The 20,475-nt window shown below is 36.9% G+C and overlaps 1 protein-coding gene across 3 annotated transcripts in view; it reads right to left on the reverse strand.

Annotated features, from left to right (window-relative positions):
* Positions 1–19,992, reverse strand: part of PDLIM3 (PDZ and LIM domain 3) — a 29,945-nt gene extending 9,953 nt beyond the window's left edge. Inside the window, exons 1-4 of one of the 3 annotated variants that reach the window (XM_063077222.1) lie at positions 19,736–19,992; positions 10,649–10,800; positions 8,937–9,021; positions 656–843 (exon numbers count right to left, since the gene is read on the reverse strand). In XM_063077222.1, coding sequence (XP_062933292.1) covers positions 656–843; positions 8,937–9,021; positions 10,649–10,800; positions 19,736–19,828 — 518 coding nt within the window. In that variant the 5' untranslated portion in view covers positions 19,829–19,992. Of the gene's footprint in view, positions 1–209; positions 278–655; positions 844–8,936; positions 9,022–10,648; positions 10,801–19,735 lie in introns of all 3 variants that reach the window. The other 2 variants (XM_063077221.1, XM_063077220.1) reach the window with 2 other exon arrangements.
* Between the last annotated feature and the right edge of the window lie 483 nt (positions 19,993–20,475).

Raw genomic sequence — 20,475 nt, forward strand, 5'->3', positions numbered from 1 at the left:
CTCTGTAATCTTGTCAATATTTATTCTTGGAAATTGAGGTTATTTGGCTACTGTTCTCTGCTAAATGAGTTTGTTTCTTTTTGCTTTTGAAATAAGCTTCACAAGGAGAAAAGTCACTCCAAACATCTAAAAGTTACTTTTCTTGGCAATTAGTAAGAATTGATTAAAGAGGCATGCACTCCAAACTTCACAATCTCAGAGTTTTTGACCTGGTTCGGCCTGGGATTATGAAAGGTTTGGGCCGAATATTGTGCTTGTGTTCAAAGTAGTTCACATCCTGTAAAAACAAAGGTTAAAAAGGTCCCTCAGTGGAAGATTAATATTTTTTAAATAAAATTACATGAATGATAATTGTACAGAGAGGATTATTTACCACCAAACAGTGACATGACTAAGAAGGGTGTTGATGGAACCAGAGCGATTTCTTCTTTTCAACCATCTATTCACTAAAGGTTCAGGAACTGGCTGATTGGGCTCCAGAATAATTAGAACCATGTTAAGCATTTTAAAGATGCTTGTCTTTACAATAAAAATCTGATAGTGCCTTCAGGAAAGTAAAAATAAAACAGCAAGAGCTGGACTTTCGAAAGGAAGAGAAACCGTATACTATCACTGGTAAGAACATTGTGGCCAGAACGGAGAATCCAGTACTTACTTTTGAGGCGAACTAGGAATGAGACTTCGCAGCTGTCCGTGAAGCGCATCTTGTATATTGCTAGTTGAATAGAGCCCAATTGGTGAGTTATAGGAAGCGCTCACTACCTGTCTTTTGTCATCAATGTTTGCTGCTGCAACAAAAGGCTGGGCCCTTCTGTTGTGCGCGGTACCAATGGGTTTGAATTCCTGTACAATGGCAGACAAAATACACAGCCACAGAGTGCACAAGGCCGTTAATGAGCGACACTGACAGCACCACTACTGTTAATGAAGGCGTCTTTCCCCACTAGGAGGTTAATGGAAAGGTTAAAAGGGGGAGTTAGGTTCAAACCCTTCTACCATTTTCTCTGAAATTTACATGTACTGTGAGCATCTACCGAATGTCAAGGTGCACAGGAATTGCCCTTACTTCAAATATTATAAAACAGTTCAAGTGTTGTATCTCTTGTCTGCCCCTTCTTGACTTCTATACCTAGAGCTTTTAAGAAATTATAATATGTCTCACTTGAAGACAGAAATTTTGTGTCAGAAATGAGATTTTTGGCTTACAAAAATTATTATACTTAACATTTTCTCACATAGAACTTATTTATATTTTCTCTTCTATTAATATGTTAATAGAATTTTCCCTACTTTAGGAAATGAGGGAATAAAACAGAAAGGGAATGAGCATTAAAGAATAATCTGAATCATTTTAACTAAACCAATTATAACTTCTGTTTTTTCTTAATATCAACAACAACAAAAAACCCATCTTTTAATTTGGATTAAATTATAACCTTAATTTTAGAAAAAATACTTTTAGAAGATATTTTCCTTATAAAAAACAGGAATAACATTTATAGAATCCTTTTCCTTTTTTTTTATTGTGATGATTTCATGTTGTGTGTTTTAAAAACTCTTCATGTTTACTTACCCTCGTCCTCAAAAGACTAAAGTCAGTAATTCAGAGATAGCTAATGTGGTGATTCATGAAAGGATTTTCACTTTATTGCTTGGGGAAAAGGACTGAATATCAGGAATCCTAAACCCTGAGTTTGAAACATGCCTGAATGATCTGAAACCTATATTATATTTTTTAATGTAGGCATCATGTTTTCCAGTTTTCATATAGATTTCTAATTTTGTAAAGCTGTTAATTTTTTTTCTTCTAATCAACATAAAACCAAAAGGGAATGCTAAAATATACATGAGCACATTCTCTTTCCAGACTTTTCTACTTGGCAGAATTAATAAAATAATCTTTGTAACGATGTTTTCACTCACATATTCACATCAACTTCATTTACTTTTGTGAATGTGCCACCAACGTTTCACACAGATTTCAAATAGTACAAACATGTATCACTATTTGAAATGTTACTGGAAAGAGATCATTTTCATTAAAAACAAAAGATCCTGCACTATTCCTGTTCACATCATTTTTTCTTCTTGTCATTATAGATGAGGATGTTGTGGGATGGTGCTTTTCTGTCAGAAAAGAGACTGTCAAAAAAAAAAAAAAAAGAAGAAAAAAAAGAAGAGGAATGCTTTCTTCCAAGGGATGGAACTAGTGTTTTTTTTTTTTTTTTTTTTTTTAAATAGAGATTCTTATGCCTGAGAACATGAACAACTTCCTGCAGGGACCCAAGCTGCAAAATGCTTTCTTTTGGTTCTCCTGAGCAGTAGTCATTCCACACACTCCTCTTTCCCCATCTAGGCCTATTGGCAAAGGACACTCTTTTTTTTTTTTTTTTTTTTTGGAACATAGTTATGACAGGGCAAATGAGGTTCAGCCTCAAATACTAGCCTACTGAGTCTTTGACTCCAGCTCTCCCCAAATCTCATGATACCTGAGAATCTGCGATATGGTAAAGAACAGCTTTTCTCTCATCTACCTTGGACAGCATATTTTAACAGCTTTCTGAACCTGAGAAGAAAGTCTAAGTTGGATATAATTTAGCCTATGATTCAGTAGTGTGATTGCACTGGCTGATATCTTGTTCACTTAACTTTTTCCCTCCATGATAATGGCTCACTGCCGCGGAGTTGGTTGGGTGGCATTATGGTTGCTGCTATTTTGTAGCAGAATGACTGAAACAACCAAATGTGGCTGTAGAAAAACGCTGAATCTTAGAACATGTGAGAATGTGTGTGGCCAAACATTTATATAATGGTACAATCCGATTGTTTTAGCTGATTTAATAATGAATTTTAGATTAGCTATGTTTTATGATTAACCATTATTATGGCATGAAAAAAGAAAACAGAAAATAATTGTAAGTAATGACAATGTCCATGATTCAAGCCTTTGTTATTTTTTATGATATAAATGAAGACAGAAAGTAATTGTCTAATTGCCTAATTTAGTTTTGGTGGATTATAAATCTCTCAGGCTAATTAAAAAGTGAATTAGGCAGGACCGAACAACTCAAGCTTTGTGGAACTTAGTTGTTGTTGTTTTTTATACAGAGTGTGGCCTGCCTTAAAGATCTTGGTAAGTAGAATTGAATTTACAAAAACTAGTTAACAAAATATGATGGCTTTAAAGGGGAAAAAAATCTCTGCACTTATTTCTTCTTAGGCTTAACATGATAAACATAGTGGTTGTTATCCTGTAAATGAGGCAACGGCTCTAAAAATATTTATGCATTAATAATCTCTAGTAGTATTTCCAAATAGCAGCACATAAGTTAGTCAGCTCCAAGTCTTTTCTTTGCCATTTTCAGTTTTGGTTATACATATTACAAAGTTCACAAATATGTAATTTGTTTAAAGAAATCACTTTATTTTCTACTCAGATCATAAAAGTATTTCTAATATAGGCTTCAAACATTTAGGCTTTGCAAAGCATTAGTTTATGAGCTTCTAGAGTTGTTCCAAAAAGCACAATGAAGTGTATACACCAAAGGAAAACAAGGAATTTAAATATGGCACTGAGAGACAACTTTCTATCCAAGTCTTACATCATTGGTGATGAGCAAACATAATCAAAAGACAAAACCAATGAAAAGTTTGATGTTCCACTTTAATTCCTTTTTATTTTTCCTGGAAAATCATGAGTTACAGAAAATACTAGTAAAAAATTTATGAGGCAGTTAATACTTAGTCCAGCTCTTGTGTTTGTTCTACCCAGACAAAACCACCCAAATGATTCTTATCTCTTAGGAATTCAATAAGTAATCATTACCATTTTAACATATTTTAAAATATTATTTTTAAATGTTAGGAGCTTATATTAAGGAATAATATTTTGAATTAATGAAATGATAGAGCTGCCAGAGTAAAAACTAAATAAATTGATAGAACTCTGCTAACACTGGGAGAATGCAGCTTTTGATAGCAATAACGGCATTGGAAGAAAGTTCACCTTTAAATTTCTTACTTGAAGAGATTGTTCATAGATAAAGATTCAGGTAATTACCATCTCCAACAGAAACAGCACGTGTGATTCCTATGTATTCATATATATACTTGTTTATGAAAAAATGGTGGAGAAATAAGAGAAACAAACTAAAGTGATCATATATTTGATCAAGCCACAATGAGAAAATGATTATATTTCACCATGTTTAAAATTTATGAACAATCACCCCCTCCTCATGCTCATCCCTCCAATGAAGGATAAAGTCACCCTCATAATCATTTCTTCTCCAGTGACGTGCTTCAAGTGTTTCCCATGTCTCACTGGGGAAGAGTTTGGGATATGGTAATTATAAGAGTTCGTTTTGTGCAGGCTTCCTTCCAGTTATCAAGACATTGTAGATTAAAGTTAATTTTATGAAAATATAAATGACTTCAACCCATATGTCACTTGACTGTCTATGTAATACATCTTTATTATCCAATCGTCATAGGCAAGGATAAAATCCTTTTATGGAAAAAGAACCATTTTTGTTTCTAAAAACATCTCTCCTGTATTGTGATATGCACATTATACCTTTGAGTTGTTCGACTAGCATTAAACAAAGATGAGGGTGATGCTTTATTTGAGAATGTAAGCTTTGAAGAAGCACAAAGAACTCTAACAACATACCTTTAGTCTATAGCAATGCTTTGTATAGAAAACTGCATATGCCTGCTCATAGAGCATGCGCAGGATTGTATGGAAGCTGTTTATTCAATTGCTGGGATTGATTTAAACAACTTCTAAGGTCCCTTTTAAGCCTAAGATTCAAGTCTAAATTCATAAAAATAAAATTGAACTATTTAATAATAGTATGAACAAATAAAAAAACTAGATATTAAAATTTTATACCGGGCCGACCCCGTGGCTCACTCGGTTGAGTGCGGCACTGAACAGCGCTCCTGCCGCGGGTTCGGATCCTATATGGGGATGGCCGGTTCGCTCACTGGCTGAGCGCGGTCACAAAAAAGGACAAAAAAAAAAAAAAAAAAAAAAAATTATACCAATTATTATTGTAACTCTGTAAAAAAAAGTCCCCCAAGCCTAAACCTGTGCATAGGGAAAAAAGACCAGAAATAAACATGCTAACATTTTATTATTTGTGGCTGAGATTGGATGGCAGAATATAGTTTTTTTCAACAAATAGGTATTACTTAAAAAAAAATTTTTTTTTATTCCAGTAGCAAAGGTCACATAACTTAAAAGTTTGTCTTGTGTTGAGAAACTTGAATTCAGATACTGTATTGCTCAATGGCATTTTACTATTCATTTACAATGGCATTTTAAAGCATGCTATATTAATGACATTTGTGTCTCAGACTGACACACGTTTCTTGTCCAGAAGATTGCTCTATTTGCAGAGCTCTTATTAGAAGAAAAAGGAAAAAAAAAAAAGACATCTTTTGTATAGCTTTGTACTACTTAAAAAAAACCAGCAAAACAAATATAACCATAGCTTAGCTTTTCTCCAGTCTCAGTCCACAAGTTAAACTCACTGATTTTTATCACCACATTTGTTCTAGTGTATGCTACAGGATTTTCAGACAGCAGGGGATGCATTGAAATTTAGGTGTTTTATGTAGAGAACGAACGTCTGCCCTGAAGTACCAAACTATACAAACTGGTCGTGCAGAAATCTGGCCTGAGAGTCTTATAAGGAATAGAAATCCTCTGGTCTATTAGGAGAACTGACATTGTTCTTATCTCTGAGCCCTTCAAACACTGGCCTCTTGGAGAAGATGCCAGTACGAATTAGCCATCACTCAAACTAATGGAATGCTTGAAGGCTCTGTCTGATTGGCTGCCATAGCCCTTAACCTAATCTTCACCTCTTTTTAAAAACCAATCTTATTTCCTTTTTCCCATTTGTAGTATCATAAATATTCATATTTTCTAACCCCCAAATGCAGGACATGTGGGGTAATACAGGATTGCAAAGAGGCTGAGTATTTAAAATTAGGATTATACCTTAAAATCCAATTCTTAGAATAACCATAGTCATAAATTAATACTCACAGATTTGCAAAAGAGGTGTCTTCTAGAGTTACAACTCAGAGAATTACCCTTAAGCTCCAATTCTGGAGAGATGTTAGCAAAACACAGGCTCCCATCATGGCCTAAGCTCATCTTGTGCTTAATTAATCCTGGCTGAATAACCCACATGCCAGAGTGGAAAGTGAAACCATGATTATGAATCACTGGGGCTTTGGTACTTTAGTTGAATCTAATTGGCCCCATACCTTACATCTCACATTAATGAAAATCAGGTTTAAAAGTTAGGAGAAATTTTGAATGGAAAAATAATTTGCAAAAGCGTTCAGTACAATTTTGGATGTGTGCTGTATATGGAAAGAGAAATGCAGAATTCTATTCAGTTTGTCCTGGTGATAAGAAAAGATCGGGTGGTGGGCTGGCCCCAAGGCGTACTCAGGAGAGTGCAGCACTGGGAGCGCAGTGACGCTCCCGCCGCGGGTTCGGATCCTATATAGGAATGGCTGGTGTGCTCACCAGGCCAAGGGTTGCGATCCCCTTACCGGTCACGGAAAAGACAAAAAAAAAAAAAAAAAAAAAAAAAAAAAAAAAGAAAAGATCGGGTGGTCAATAAATGCTTGTATATGGGCCTTAAATTTTCTTCCTTTTTTTTATTTTTAAAAAGCACCATATAGTCTCTTTATCTCATGTGTTGCCTCCAAGTGATGAATTGACGGGAGTGAGAGGAAGCAGGTAGGCTTGGGTTGTACTGCGAAGCACTAAATACACGTGTTAGCTCTGCCTCAAGAACTTTATTTTTTCTTCCAAATTTTTTCTTTTTTCAAAGAAAATATTGATTAGAGGTATTGTTATTCACCAACCCATCTAGTATGCCAGGGTGATCCATCATCAGCATTCAGATCCCTTCTCAATGTAATTGTTACCTGTCCCATCCATTTCAGCATCTGCTCACTTGCCCTGAAGAGCAGAAAGTTTTTCCTGAACGAAATATTTCACTGCGCTCTCATGATCGCTTTTACAATGCAACATACGCATTGGTGCAGAGCATCATTCTGAGACTAGGTCCCAGGACTGGTCCTGAGCAATATTAGAAAATGAACAGTTTATGTTTAGGCCCTCCAGTTCCTTTCATTCATTTGTCAGCAATTTATTGAGCTGTGGGGGACTCTGTAAGGGAAGAGCACAGACTCAGTTCTTGTCTTCATGAATATTCTGTGTTCTGCTCACTTGTTTTGGGGACTGTTTTCTCCTTTTGCTCTTAGTGATTTTTAGGCTCTGAATTTACCTTCCCTTCAGTCAAAAGACCAGGCAAGAATCTAATAAACTCATTTTCTGTAACAATTACATTACATGGGGTATTTTTTCTCCTGGTAGGATTGTATTTTAACTGAAAATAAAGCTTTGATCTAATGTAATTTGCAATGACCCTTGTGAAAGTAAGGAGGAAGGCATTCCTGGCCTCTAGAAAGCCCTACACATGGGCAGCTTGTATCTGCTACGGGTTAAATGTGTCCCCCAAAGGTTCATGTATTGGAAACTCAACCTCCATTGTAATAGTGTTAAGAGGATGAGAAATCCTATTACGGAAATTGAAAGGTGGGGCCTTTAGGAGGTGATTGGATTGTGAGGACTGTACCGTCTGAACTATAATGGAACAACAGAAATGGACTAATACACTGTCTCACCATTAAGCAAGGCCAGGAGGCTTTCTGATCACAGCCTAGGGCAGAGAAGTACTCCCCTAACAATAACAAGAGCTATCTCTTATTTGAGTGTCTCTATAAACAATTCAAGGTGCCAAGTTCTTTGCAAATTTTATTTTATTCAAATCTTTGGAAAGCCCTGTGACATACATATACTGATGTTATTCTACATCTATTTTACACAGAAGAAAACAGAGGTTTATAAAGATAAGTAGAAAACTTTAAGGACAAATTCAGGAGTTGATGATCTTGGAAGGGGAAACATTGCTGAAGCATAAATTATAAATATGTTTTCAGTTCATTTTCATTAGGGATATAAAAAAAACTACATGCTGGAAATATCTAATAAGTTTGGTAGAAATACTTGTTTCAAAGGGACAGTAAATTTATATCTCTTTCTCTATAAACCTTGAGAGCTTCTGAGCAGAGATCTAAAATCTTTTTCTTAATTAGATTTTTCAATACATCACAATTGAGGCATGATTTAATCTCAGTTTTTCGAACCTTTTGAAAGTAGACACAGTCAGATAAGCATCAGATTATTAGATTAATTTAGCTCCTTAGAGTTGCCTCAAGGGAAAATCCCTTAATTTATTTATTTATTTATTTATTTATTTATTTATTTATTTATTTATTTATTTATTATAATTCAGCTGCAATGGCAGAATATCACCAGTTAAGCATAATGCAGAACTCTCTTTAAAGAGTAAACCTGATTACAGAATGCCAGAACTGAGAATTAAAGAAGGATGTAAAATAAATTCTGGGCGAAGACCTCAAAGAATTGAAGTTCACAATACTAATAACTATTAGATTAGAGACACCTGTTTCAAATGGCAGAGCCTGTTTTTGTTTTGTTTTGTTTTAACAACTTCAACTTCTTAGACTGCCTGATGGTCATTCAGAAGAAGTTCATCATAACAAATTAAAAAAAAAAAATAAGTGGACCCTATGTAGATTTAGCCAAATTCTTCCGGATGAGAATATACTTGTCTTTTAACAAGATGTTCTCCTAGGCATACTACCCTTCTCAGTGTAGAAAAACACGGATAATATAAATTAATCTCAGGGAGAAAAGACAGACCATGGCTTCAGCTGGTGATTTGTTTGAATTTTTCTATTCATCTCTTCTTCCTCTTGGAAGGCAGCCCCATCATTTAAAAGAAAATATAATGTAATATTTACTCTAAAATTCATACCTGTGGTTCTGCTTCTAAGTTGATTTTGTAAGGATGAGCTTTCCCATCTTCAGATACCTGTGGAGACCATAAGCGAGTTTCTGCCCTGTAAATAAAATAACGTTTATGAACTCCAAGTTCTAATGGTGCTTCTACTTTCAGTATACTTTAATTTCCCATTATGTTTGTAAAAATACTAGCAATTCTCAGTAATTTCAGCAAAGGTAATATTGTTTGCTTATTATTCTGTATTTTTTTCCATCCAATTAGTCTTGTATTTTTAGTGTCCTTTTGGGGACTCTAAAATAGGTCAAAACTGCTTGGAGTCCACTGTGCAGTTTCTGGAGAAAGCAGGCCTCCAGTGCGTGTGGGAAATAGTTCAGCAGACAGAGATTCTGGAGACACACCCTACAAATGACCACAAAGCAAACTCCCTAGTCTCCCCCACTTTCCTCCTGTCCTACGAAGGCCACCGCATAAGACAGTGAGTGATTTGCCAGGTAGATTTGCTCCTGGCATCAAGGAAATGTGTTGTCCAATCCTTCTCATGCATCTTGGGACCTTGTAACTCCTAAGGGACTGTATGTGGGATTGGCAGAAACACAGGTCATACACAGATAGGTAAAGAATCTATTTCACCCCATGAAACTGCACATTGAATGATTGAGCCTTCTGTACCACAGCAGGGAAAATTGTGAACACAATAGCAACAGGATAAACACACACTGGCAACCATTACAACACATCGTTACTTTCATGGTTCAGTTTCACATCAGGGCTGGGATGCAAGAGATAAGGTTCAATTTCCTTATTTTTTCTTTGGTCAGAAATGTCTCAGTATGTAACACGCACACATGCACATGCACTCTCTCACCTTATAACATTTCTTCTGGGCTGAATTTGGTACAAAAAAGCCAATGGCATGTAGGATATTGGCAACCAATTTTTAACAAAATCACATTTTGGCAAGTCAGAAAATATTTTAAGGAGAATCTTTAAATTCCATTCCATTCTCTACCACACTAAGAATAGCAATACACCTAGTCATGCTGTTCAGTGTTTATGTGGCCAATGGTTCTATTTCTTTTTTTTATCTTGCCAACACTTTTTAATTTCTATTTTTTTATTGAAACAAACATACTTGTACATATCTGTGGGGTACAGCATTGAATATCGATACGTGCGTGCAATATGTGAGGCTCATATCAGGATAATTAGTATATTCAACACTACACAATGTAATCACTTTTTGTGGCCCTTTACCAATTTCTTGCTAACTGCCACTCCCCCTCTCCCTCTCCCACCTCTCCTTTTGAAAGTTCAATGAGTTATTGTGATTGTTGCACCTTTCTTTCTTTTTTTTTTTTTTTAATTATTATTTTTAGCTCCCATTTATGAGTGAGGACATGTAGTATTTCTCTTTCTGTGCCCTGGTTTATTTCACTTAACATAATTTTCAAAGTCAATTAAGTAGGTTAGTAGAAAATTCTTTTTGCCTCTTTCGTTATTCTGACATTCCAGAGAATTCTTTTTAGAAATTGTTTATCATCAACTATTAGATTGACTGACTGTAGTGAAGAACAGACTAAGGTGGAGGATATTTTAAAAAACCATCCAAATTCTAGGTCCTGTGACACTCTTTCTCACTGAGAGGATGAAACCATTTATAGTTCTGGTTCAGGTTCTTCTGCAAAACAGATCAAATTTTAACACCATTAATTATTAAGGAGCACCTGTCAATTTTGAGACACAGCTGGTGTGTTGCTGCTTTAATCCTGTCCTGTGCATCAGCATGAGTCATGGACTCTGTACCAAAGCCATCAATAGCCACGATGACATCTCCAGGACACAGGTTGGCAGCTGCCGCCTTGCTTCCTGGGGTAATCTGCAAGAAATAATGGTGTCATTTATAAACCAACATTCTGCAAGATCTTGAGTTTTGTATCTTGTGCCTGACATTTGTATTTTAGCCTGGTAACATTTTATATGTTTCAGTGGGCAGGAAATCTTAAATCTAACTTAACTCTCAATTGATCCATTGTGTTAGCTCTGTTTTCCCATCATGTTAAACAATTTTGTTTCTTATTAACCACATTTCACTTATCCTGGCATCTCTTATTCTCTTTAAAAGATCTACCATAACTCCCTGTCTGAATTATATTTTCCTTGTTTTAAAGAAATAATTTGTATTTTTTTTTTTTTTTGGTCACCCAGAACTCTATTTGGAGTAGAGCTTTACCACATTCAGGAAACTTTTATATTTGAATTAAAACTACTTTAGTATTCCTATAACTTGGAATCTTTAAAATTCACACGAGGGGCATACAATGGACTGCTAAAGGTCAAGTGTGAGTTAGCATGACTGTATAGAACCCCTGGGAACCACAGACTCAAGGGGAGCTTGTATTCATTCTTGGTCCCTTCCCCATGAAAGAACAGATGGAGCAAACAGAAAGCAACTAACAAGATGGTAGATTTAAAATAAACTATATTAGTAGTTACAGTAAATATAAATGGTCTAAATACACTAATTAAAAAAACAGAGATTGTCAAATTAGGTAAAAAGAGCAAGATCCAATTTTATACTGCCTATGAAAAACCCACATTGTTATTTTTTGGGGAGGGGAAGATGAAAAGAAAAATTTTAGGATATGAGGAAAGTATGTTTTTTCATATTTTTAAATGTTCAAAAATAGAAAATTTGAAATTATTACTACGCTGAGTATTCAGTTAAAGGCAATGAGTATTTTGGTCTCTATACCTACTCTGAAGTTTTCTGGGTAAATCCCGACTACTTAGCTCTGCCTAGGTCTCATGTAGGTCTTACCCTGCCTCCTCCTTTAACATTATCTTATGCCATCCCTGCAACCACGGTGCTGTAGCCATTCTGATTTCCCTTCAGTTCCTCAAGTAGGCCAAGCTTGTACCCTCTTTAGGGCTTTACACACCCTGTAATTTCTGCCAAAATTGCTTCCTCCACTCTTTACCTGGTTGTTCTTCTCATCCTTTAGGTTTAGACTCAAAAGTTGTATTCTCAGAGAGACTCCCCCAAACATCTGAAGTAGCTTCTCTAGTTCTTTCCCTCATTATTCTTCACCTTTACACCCGGATCATTTTCTTTATAAAAATAATTTGTACTACTATGTTTATTTACTTGTATATTGTCTGTTTTCTGAACTAGACCGGAAGCTCTTAAGTACATGTATAATATTATATATATTCCTAATGCTTTACAGTATATACCCCAGTGTTTGCAATTAACCAATAACTAATTGAGGAATGAATGAAAAGGCCATCTAAATCAGAGCTTGTAAAACAAAAAGAGCTAGTCCCTACATACCCAAAGACTGTGGCAATTAATGTTAACCTATTATTGTTACATTTTGAAGTTCCCACTATTTAGAGCAGAATAATATATAAACCTGACTTAAATCTCAAACTGCTCTAGGAATAAACTAGATTGTTTATTCTAGTACTTTACTTGAGGATCAGTCATTAATTCATTCTTTTCTCTATTTGCTCATTCTAGCTATCTATTCTATTTAACTTTGTGGCTCTAAAGGGGGTCCAAATTTATCTAAATAAATAAAATTGCTAAAATAATAAATTCCCAAGTGTACTAGGTCTTTCATCTTGTCACTAAAATTTTAATTTTATTTCTGTGATCATCTCATTGTAGTGATTGTAATTATCTTCCACAGGAACAGTTGATAGAGGCTGGGTGAAGACAACAGGGGATTATCACATCTTAGCCTTTGGGAGGCATTTCATAGCTGTTTTCCGTTTAGAAAATCTCCCAGACCCAGAACTGTTAGAAAAACAAAAGTTTCCATCCCCCTTGTGACTTGGAGGGATAAAAATAATCTTAAACTTTTAATTTTCTCTAGATATAGTTTGTTAAAATCTGTACTTTCTATTTTTAAGCTTGTAAGACCAGAATGCTTTTCTCTGTTAGAACATGAGAAAGTGTGGCTCAATGTGTTTGCTTTTAAACCCTCACTTAGCTTTTTTAGTATACTTAAATAGATTTAAATAATATAACAATGCTGATTTAGAAAAGCCTAGCATGATTTTTTAGTTCTGGTTAGGATGAATGGGGCATAGAGTTGTGTGTGTGTATGTGTCTATACACATTTTAAACAGAGACATCTGAACACACATATTGAATACCTAAGTTGTATATCTTAAATATTGAATGTTACTGAAATTTATTAACAGTATTAAAAGTTAATAGTACCATCCTGTACTTATGCAAAATGTTATATTTTAAAGTTCCTTCTTATACTTATGACTGTTACAACAACTCTCTAAGGCAGGCTGGACAAAAAATACCTCTATTTTTCACAGGAGCAGAGGTGTCTAGGTAACCTGCTTCCTGCTAGGTGGGGAGCAGGTGTATAGCTACATCACCAGATATTTCAGAAGTTAACTGAGAAAGGTGATTAACAGTGATGGCCAGAATCCCCTTCTAACTTTGTATTCAACCTGGTAACTGCTGTCCTGGGATCTCCAATGAGAGAGTTGATAAGAAAGAAAAAAGTAGAGGGAGAGATGAGAGAGAAGGAAAACATGATGCCTTTATTTCTTCCTAGTTTTCAAGTTCTGCTAGGCTAGTTATCAGAAAGTGACTGCTAAATTGGCCTGGTTTAATAGATATTAAACTATCTGCTTAATCATAAGAATCTATTATCTCCCAGCATTACTTTATATTATTACTTTATTATATTCTTACCTTATATTTGTATATTATTACTTTATGTTTTAGCTCACATTTTATTATTACTATATTTTCCCAAATTAGGAAATGAGACAAGTTTTTCAATGGATTTATTCTTCAGGTTCATTAGGGTCTCAAATAACAAAAGTACTAGAGAGATAATTGGACATAGTATTTCAATCAATCACTCAGCACCATGTTTTCAAATTTGTCTGATTATAAGAATCACCTGGGGTCCTTATTGAACATAAAGACTCAGATCCTACTCCAGATGCCTGGAAGCAGGAATCAGAATCTTTAGGAGAAGAGCCAGAGAATTTGTGTCTAACAAGTGCCTCAGATGATTTCCATCATTCACATCAACCTATTTCTTGGGTCCATGTGAGGGGGGGAAAAACAATTTAAAATAAAGATAAAGCATCTATAATGTCCCATTTAGGGAAATACAGGAAAAGTCCAAGATGTAGTCTTCATATGATTTACATCTTAAGAATAAAAATGATTGAAATAGTTATGGAGCAAGACAAGTATATACTGAAGAGCTACACTAAGGGTGTGGATCAAAATTGTGAGAAGCCCAAATAAACTCCACATGCCTCCCCTGGCATCTTAAACCTTCCAGCACCTGGCTACGATTGGCATTTCTAGAGCCCTACACGATGCCAGTTATATCAGACTCTCCGCGTGCACCTGGGCATGGGTATTTTCAAAACTTATCTGGATGATTCTAATGTGTAGCCAGGGTTGAGAACTATTATTTTATTTTTATTATAATATTATTATTAACAGTTACTATCTTGCTTAATTCTTAAGGCAACCTTACAAAATAGTTACCACTATTTTAAGGTGATAAAACTAATGCTCAGGAAGTATAAGAAACTTGTTCAGGGTCACATATCCAGTGAAATTCCCACCTGGGTCTGTCTCATTTTAAAGCTCAGGCTCTACTACTACCTCACAATGCCTGTCCTGCAGGTAATCTCTCCCCCGACTCCTCCTATCTTTTTGGCCATACTTTTGTTGTGGAGTCCTGGACAGGTTGTATCATGGTAGTTTATGTCCATGTCTGTTGGGAAAATATAGGAAAAAGGTCAGGGCCCCTCAGATGTTCAAAATTTTGACGAGCATTTGATGTAAATATGCACGTGTGCCCAGGTGTTCCTTGGCTATTGTTTAATGTAATTGCTCATGTGCACCCAGGTGTCTGGGGTTATGGACTTAAGTATAAACGATGAGTGGCTCTGATCCACAGTGCCCCCCACCCCCGGATGCCACTGGGGGATACCACGGGGAGGACGCTACTGTTGCTGGAGGCTGTTGCTGCAAACTGTTGCTGCTAGTGCCCCTGGGTCTGCCAGGGAGGCCACCGCCACTGCTGCTAGAGGCTGCTGTAAGCTGCTGCTGCCGAGGACTGAGTTCATGTTGTCTGCCAATGGCTCCTGAAATCTTTCCCAATTACCTAAGGCTTGTGGACATGCGTGTGAGGGGTTTGCGACCTAGTCTGTACAATGGGTTTGAAAGGTCTGAGTCCTAGCCCTGACAATACAAATGGAAACTTAGTATTACTAAAATAATGAAACATTTTGGCTTTAGTTATGATTTGCTTACTCGACTACTGGCATAGTCGTGTAGCTTTACAATGTCCCTTCTCTTCTACTGACATACGAACTTCTCCGGGCCTAAAAATTCATTTGAAGTTATAATTGTACCCCCACAGTGCCCTTCACATACAGGAAATTCTGCACTTAGATATTTGTGGGACATATGAATGCTGTGAACATATGAACCAGCCCTTGCAGGTAGACATGGTGTCTATTAGAAAAAAACCAAATAGGTTTTGTTCACATCAGCCTTTCTATTACATAGGATTTAGCCTGGAAAAGGACTGCATTCAACTCTAAACACTCCTTTTAAAAGTTCAAATTTCAATATAGTTTATGTTTAAGTAACATACTTTTCTATGTTAGAGCCTGCAAAAATTAGGAATACACTCGCACTTTCTGTGTTGGTACCCAAACCCATGCAGCAGTCTCAGTTACAATGGTCTTGATCCTGGGTGTGATCTGATAGGAAGGAGGGAGGCGTCAAGAGGGGGAAGAGGAACTCGGTGAGAAAAGACATACTGGCATCAGATGTAAACAATCGTTTTATGTAACGTACATAAAAGCAGCTTGTACTGTATTCCATATTGGAATTTGGTGAAAGCAAACAATCTGTAACTTGTCTGTGAGAATAGATCCACCTTCTGGGTGGTCTAAAAACTTAAGCGGGAGACTACTTACAATCTTCTTGCAAGAAAAAAACAGAACCTCCCTTAGGGATGTGAACCTTAAACTTTATTCTGTGAAATGCGTAGGCCAGTTATACATAATGTTTGAAATAACATCTCCATCTCCTAAACTGAATATCTAAAACTTACATTTTATATTGCACCAAGTATATCAAACATTGCCTAGAAACTGCTTTCCTGCAAATTGTGTGTATCACAGCCAAATGCTAAATTTTTTGTTTTGAGAATGTCTGGCATTTGATTTACCTTATTTTGGATGTTTTTAAAAACTGATACAAAGATTCACCTGGCTGATTAACTGGATTGTAAACAATTATGGTGTGGGGACCCTTGAACTAATTTTGTGAACTGTAATGTCAATTGATGAAGACAGTTATGTTTGTCATTGTCCTACAAATTCTGGTTGGAGCTCCACAGTCTAGGAGCATTACTATGGTCTACAATTGCCTAGGGTGAGGCAGACAGAGAAAGGTATAGCTTGTAGAAGGACAAAAATGGATTTAATGAACTTGAGGACATACATCTCATTTATGGGACTTTTTGTAGCATTAAGTGAAGACACTGGTAATTTCATTTTTTTGTATACTTAAGAACTTATCAAAATAAATTAACAATAAAACAATTCTCCTTTATCTTTATTGTGGAATATTTTTGAGAACACAATCTGCACCTATTTATGATAATAAAAGTTATATAAAAGGTGAACAATTTAATCAATCATTCATATTGTGTCTATATTTATTCTACAACATATATGATGTTCTAGACACTGTGCTAAGCACTGAGTGGCCCCCAAATTAGAAAGTTACTGCACTAAGGGAGCATGCAATCTGGTGGGATACAGAGGTATTCAAATATCTGTGGTATAAGGCATGATATAAAGAGAGGTTATAGACCAAAAGTGATGGTAATCAAATGGATGAAATGATTGTTACTGGAAGACAACCTGAGGAGTGGCATTTGAATAGGTTTCCATAGGCATAAAAGACAGTGGGGTGGGGTGGGGAAAAGAATTCCAGGGAAAAACAATATCAGGAGCAAAGACATGTTAGAAAAATCGTAAGTAGTCCAGAGTAGCAGCACCACTACTTATATATGGAGTAAGAGGAGGAAAGGGAGAGAACAAAAGAGGGAAGAAATAAAGTTGTAAACTCAAGTTGGAATGATAGATGGTGAAAAGCCATGGGTGCCATACTCAAGCCCATAAATTTGCTCTATAAACTGGTGAGGCCACTGAAGGATGTCTGAGGATGGGAGAGAGAGGTCTGGTAAGAACATGCAGGGTGAATTAAAGAGAGGAGACAAACTTCTAGGTGTGAAGTTATAAAAACTTGAATAGGGACAGTGGTAGAAAAAAATGGAAAGAGGTAGATCTTTAGACATAGAATTAGTAAGACCAGTGTTGAACTGAATGGCACAAACACCTGTTTAGAAATATCCCAACAGTAAGTGGAATTTTTCATATGTGTGGATTTCAGAATGCAGGCTTTCGAGGCAGGTAGACCTGGCATCAAATCCTGTCCCACCTCTTAAGAACTTTGGCAGGTTAATAAACCTCTTGAAGCCTCACCTCCGTATCTGCAGAAGGGAATATTACCACTATCATTATCATAGGATGGTTGTGAGATTTAAGTGAGCTAGTGAGCATAAAGGTCTTAGAAGAATGCATGGCAAGCAAAAGATATAATAACACACATTCACCCTTATTTCCTACCTTTTAAAGTAGTATAAAAATTATAAAAGTAAGACAATAATTCTACTGCCTAATAACACTGATAATTATTTTTGTGTAATACCTTTTAGCCTTTTCCCAAATGATTTGCAGTATTTTTTATAATTTCAGTGGAAATATTCTTAATTAGATGTTCACTAAGGCATAAAACTTCAAGTGAATATGCATTCATTTATTCAATGAAAATATACTATGTACGTGGCTTTGGGGACACTTGGGATACAAAACAGTTTAGTTTTACCTGCTCTTCTGGAGTTAAATTAATTGAAAAGGCACAGTCAAATGAAATAATCCTATCTGGTCATGCAGTGTTATTGAACCCAGTGTCAAAATGAGTGACACAAATTAATTATGAATTAGAAATTCAAGATAGAATTGGTTGCCCAAATAATAATTGTCATTATATTAGATACATTTATCAATAGCTTCTGTAGTTTAGTTCCAGAATGTAAATACTGCTTTAAATCAACCATTTATAGTGTCAGCGACTCAACGTTTCAAACATATGATTAATTGTATTGAAGTTACATGTAATAGCAAAATTTTTCTTTATAAAACCCCTTAAGGGATTTTGTGACAAAATTGTTTCTTTAGGATTTAATATAAATATGATTTATTCTTTGTTAGGATTCAAAAGCTTATTTTATTTAGTATAAACAAATGAAAACTATACTCAGAAACTAAAAATATTTCTTGGTAGAGTTAATGGAAACTGTTTTCTTTGGTAAATCTATAAAAGGAATTGCTTGGCCCAGATCACTGATGTTCTGCTTAATTTCTTAAGAACATTTTTGGGGTATGTTAAGTTTTCATGTCTTGTATAAAAACACATGTCAGGCATGTTTATATGTTTTTGAAAATGTAAAACAAAGCTTGAAATGTTCCATTGTATGCATCTGTATGATACATGTTTTAAGATATTTTAAAAAGGATGTTGGTTCCCAAATCTCATAGACATATATAAATAAAACAGAATTTAAGAGGTATTACATGTTCAAAATCTATGTGAGTGATCAGATTATAAAGTATACACTTAGACTCATAAAATACAGTATAAGCAGTAAGGAAAAAAGGAAATAAAGTATAATATTCTGAAAATAAAAGCATAATATTCTGAAAGTTTATGCCTTGAAATGAGGTTTAAAATGTTTTATATGTGATAACTGAACTAAAAACAATATTCTATGAAGAAAAACACTTGGGTTGGAAAAAAATCAACTGCACCAAATAATGCTCTAGAATTAATTCTAGAAATTTACCGACTAGGAAAGAAACCCTGAAGTTTCATTTTTATTTATTTATTTATTTTCTAATGAAACGATACTCTAGAGAACACTAAGGAAAAGCTTGACTTTGGTATTAAGGTATTATTTTCAGAGTTATTACTTTCTGCCGGGAAAACTAAACTAAACTAAACTATCTGCCGGGTTTTCTTTGTAGTTTGAGTTATAGGTGATGATTCCTAAGCCAAGTTCCCAGCTTTGGAAAATATTTATTCCAAATGCCTGGAAACTCAGGACTACAGATTCGTAAGATTTTTCCTGTCAGGGCTGGTATGAGCGGTTCCAGCTTGGCCAACCCAGGTGGTGCCCTGAGAACTGCGTCCTGCTGAACGTTTCATCCAGACCAGAGCAACGCTTAGCCGCGCGTCCAGCTTTTAGGAAGAACCGCCAGCGTCGGTCCTCGGTCTCGCCTTCTCGGGACCCCCTGTGTTTGTTATTGAAGGCAGATGGGGTACGGAGGGCGAGAAGGGACCCCAGCGCTCGCAGCCTCGCCTCCTCTGAGCACAGGGAATTCACGCTGTCAGCTGACCTGTCCTTGGAAAGATGCTGGGGACCGAGAGGATGCAGACACCCTTTGAGCTGCCTTCCTTCAAGTCCCTGAGCTGCTCTGCATCCTCCAGACCTCAGCGGGCCGAGTTGCTGCCGCCCCCTCCAACTAGGAGCCCGGAGCCCAGGACTCCCCAGCGCACCCCCGTCCCCGGGCTCCCCGGTCACTCTGCGCTCCAGGGGCACCCACCGCGCCTCCCGAGACACCAGAGTCCCCGACGTGGAACACAAGCAAGAACGGAGAACACCTACCCTGGTGATGATCAAAGGCTGGTTGAAGTCTATGCCCCCCGAGAGTCTGAAGCCCCAGGGCGCAGGGCCCGGGAGGATCACGTTCTGGGGCATGGTGCCGTCCGGCGCCGCCTTCCTCGGGCGGGGACGCCTTGGCTCCCAGAGAGGGGGCGCAGGCAGGGGCGGCCCCGTCCACGGCGAGGGTCCCCACGCGGGACAGCTCAGCAAGCGGGCAGCGTCCTCGCCCCGACCGCGGCCGGGGAGCTTTATCCCGGCTCTGGAGTGACGTCACTGGTCATCCCTCCTCCCCGCCCCCTCCCACCAAGGAGAGCTCCAACTTTGGAAGTGAAGACGCGCCAGGGCCCGCGGGAGTTCACAGGCGCGCACCGGCGGGGTGCAGCCTCCCCGACCTCTCCAGCGGGCGCCAAGGAAGCTTCGGGTTGCAGCTTCCATCCCTCTCTTAAAGTAACACCTGTCCTCCTGTTTATCTTCTGCTTGGAGCTCAGCAGGGCACTTTGTTGGAAGTTAAAAGAAGTCAAACCACAGCCTCCATACGTTCAATTGAAATAAAACACAAGCATCATCAGTGCAATTAGTTGTTTAGTAATTTGGGGTGCGTTAATATTTACTTATTTACTTACTAGCAGTGTGACTTTGGCCAAGTTCCTTTATGTCCTTAAACCTCAGTTTTCTCATCTGTAAAATAGGGGTAATAATTGTACCTACCTCGTAGGGTTACGTGGAAATTGAATGAGCCATCT

The sequence above is a fragment of the Cynocephalus volans genome, chromosome 13 (genome assembly GCF_027409185.1).
Source record: "Cynocephalus volans isolate mCynVol1 chromosome 13, mCynVol1.pri, whole genome shotgun sequence".
NCBI lineage: Eukaryota > Metazoa > Chordata > Mammalia > Dermoptera > Cynocephalidae > Cynocephalus > Cynocephalus volans.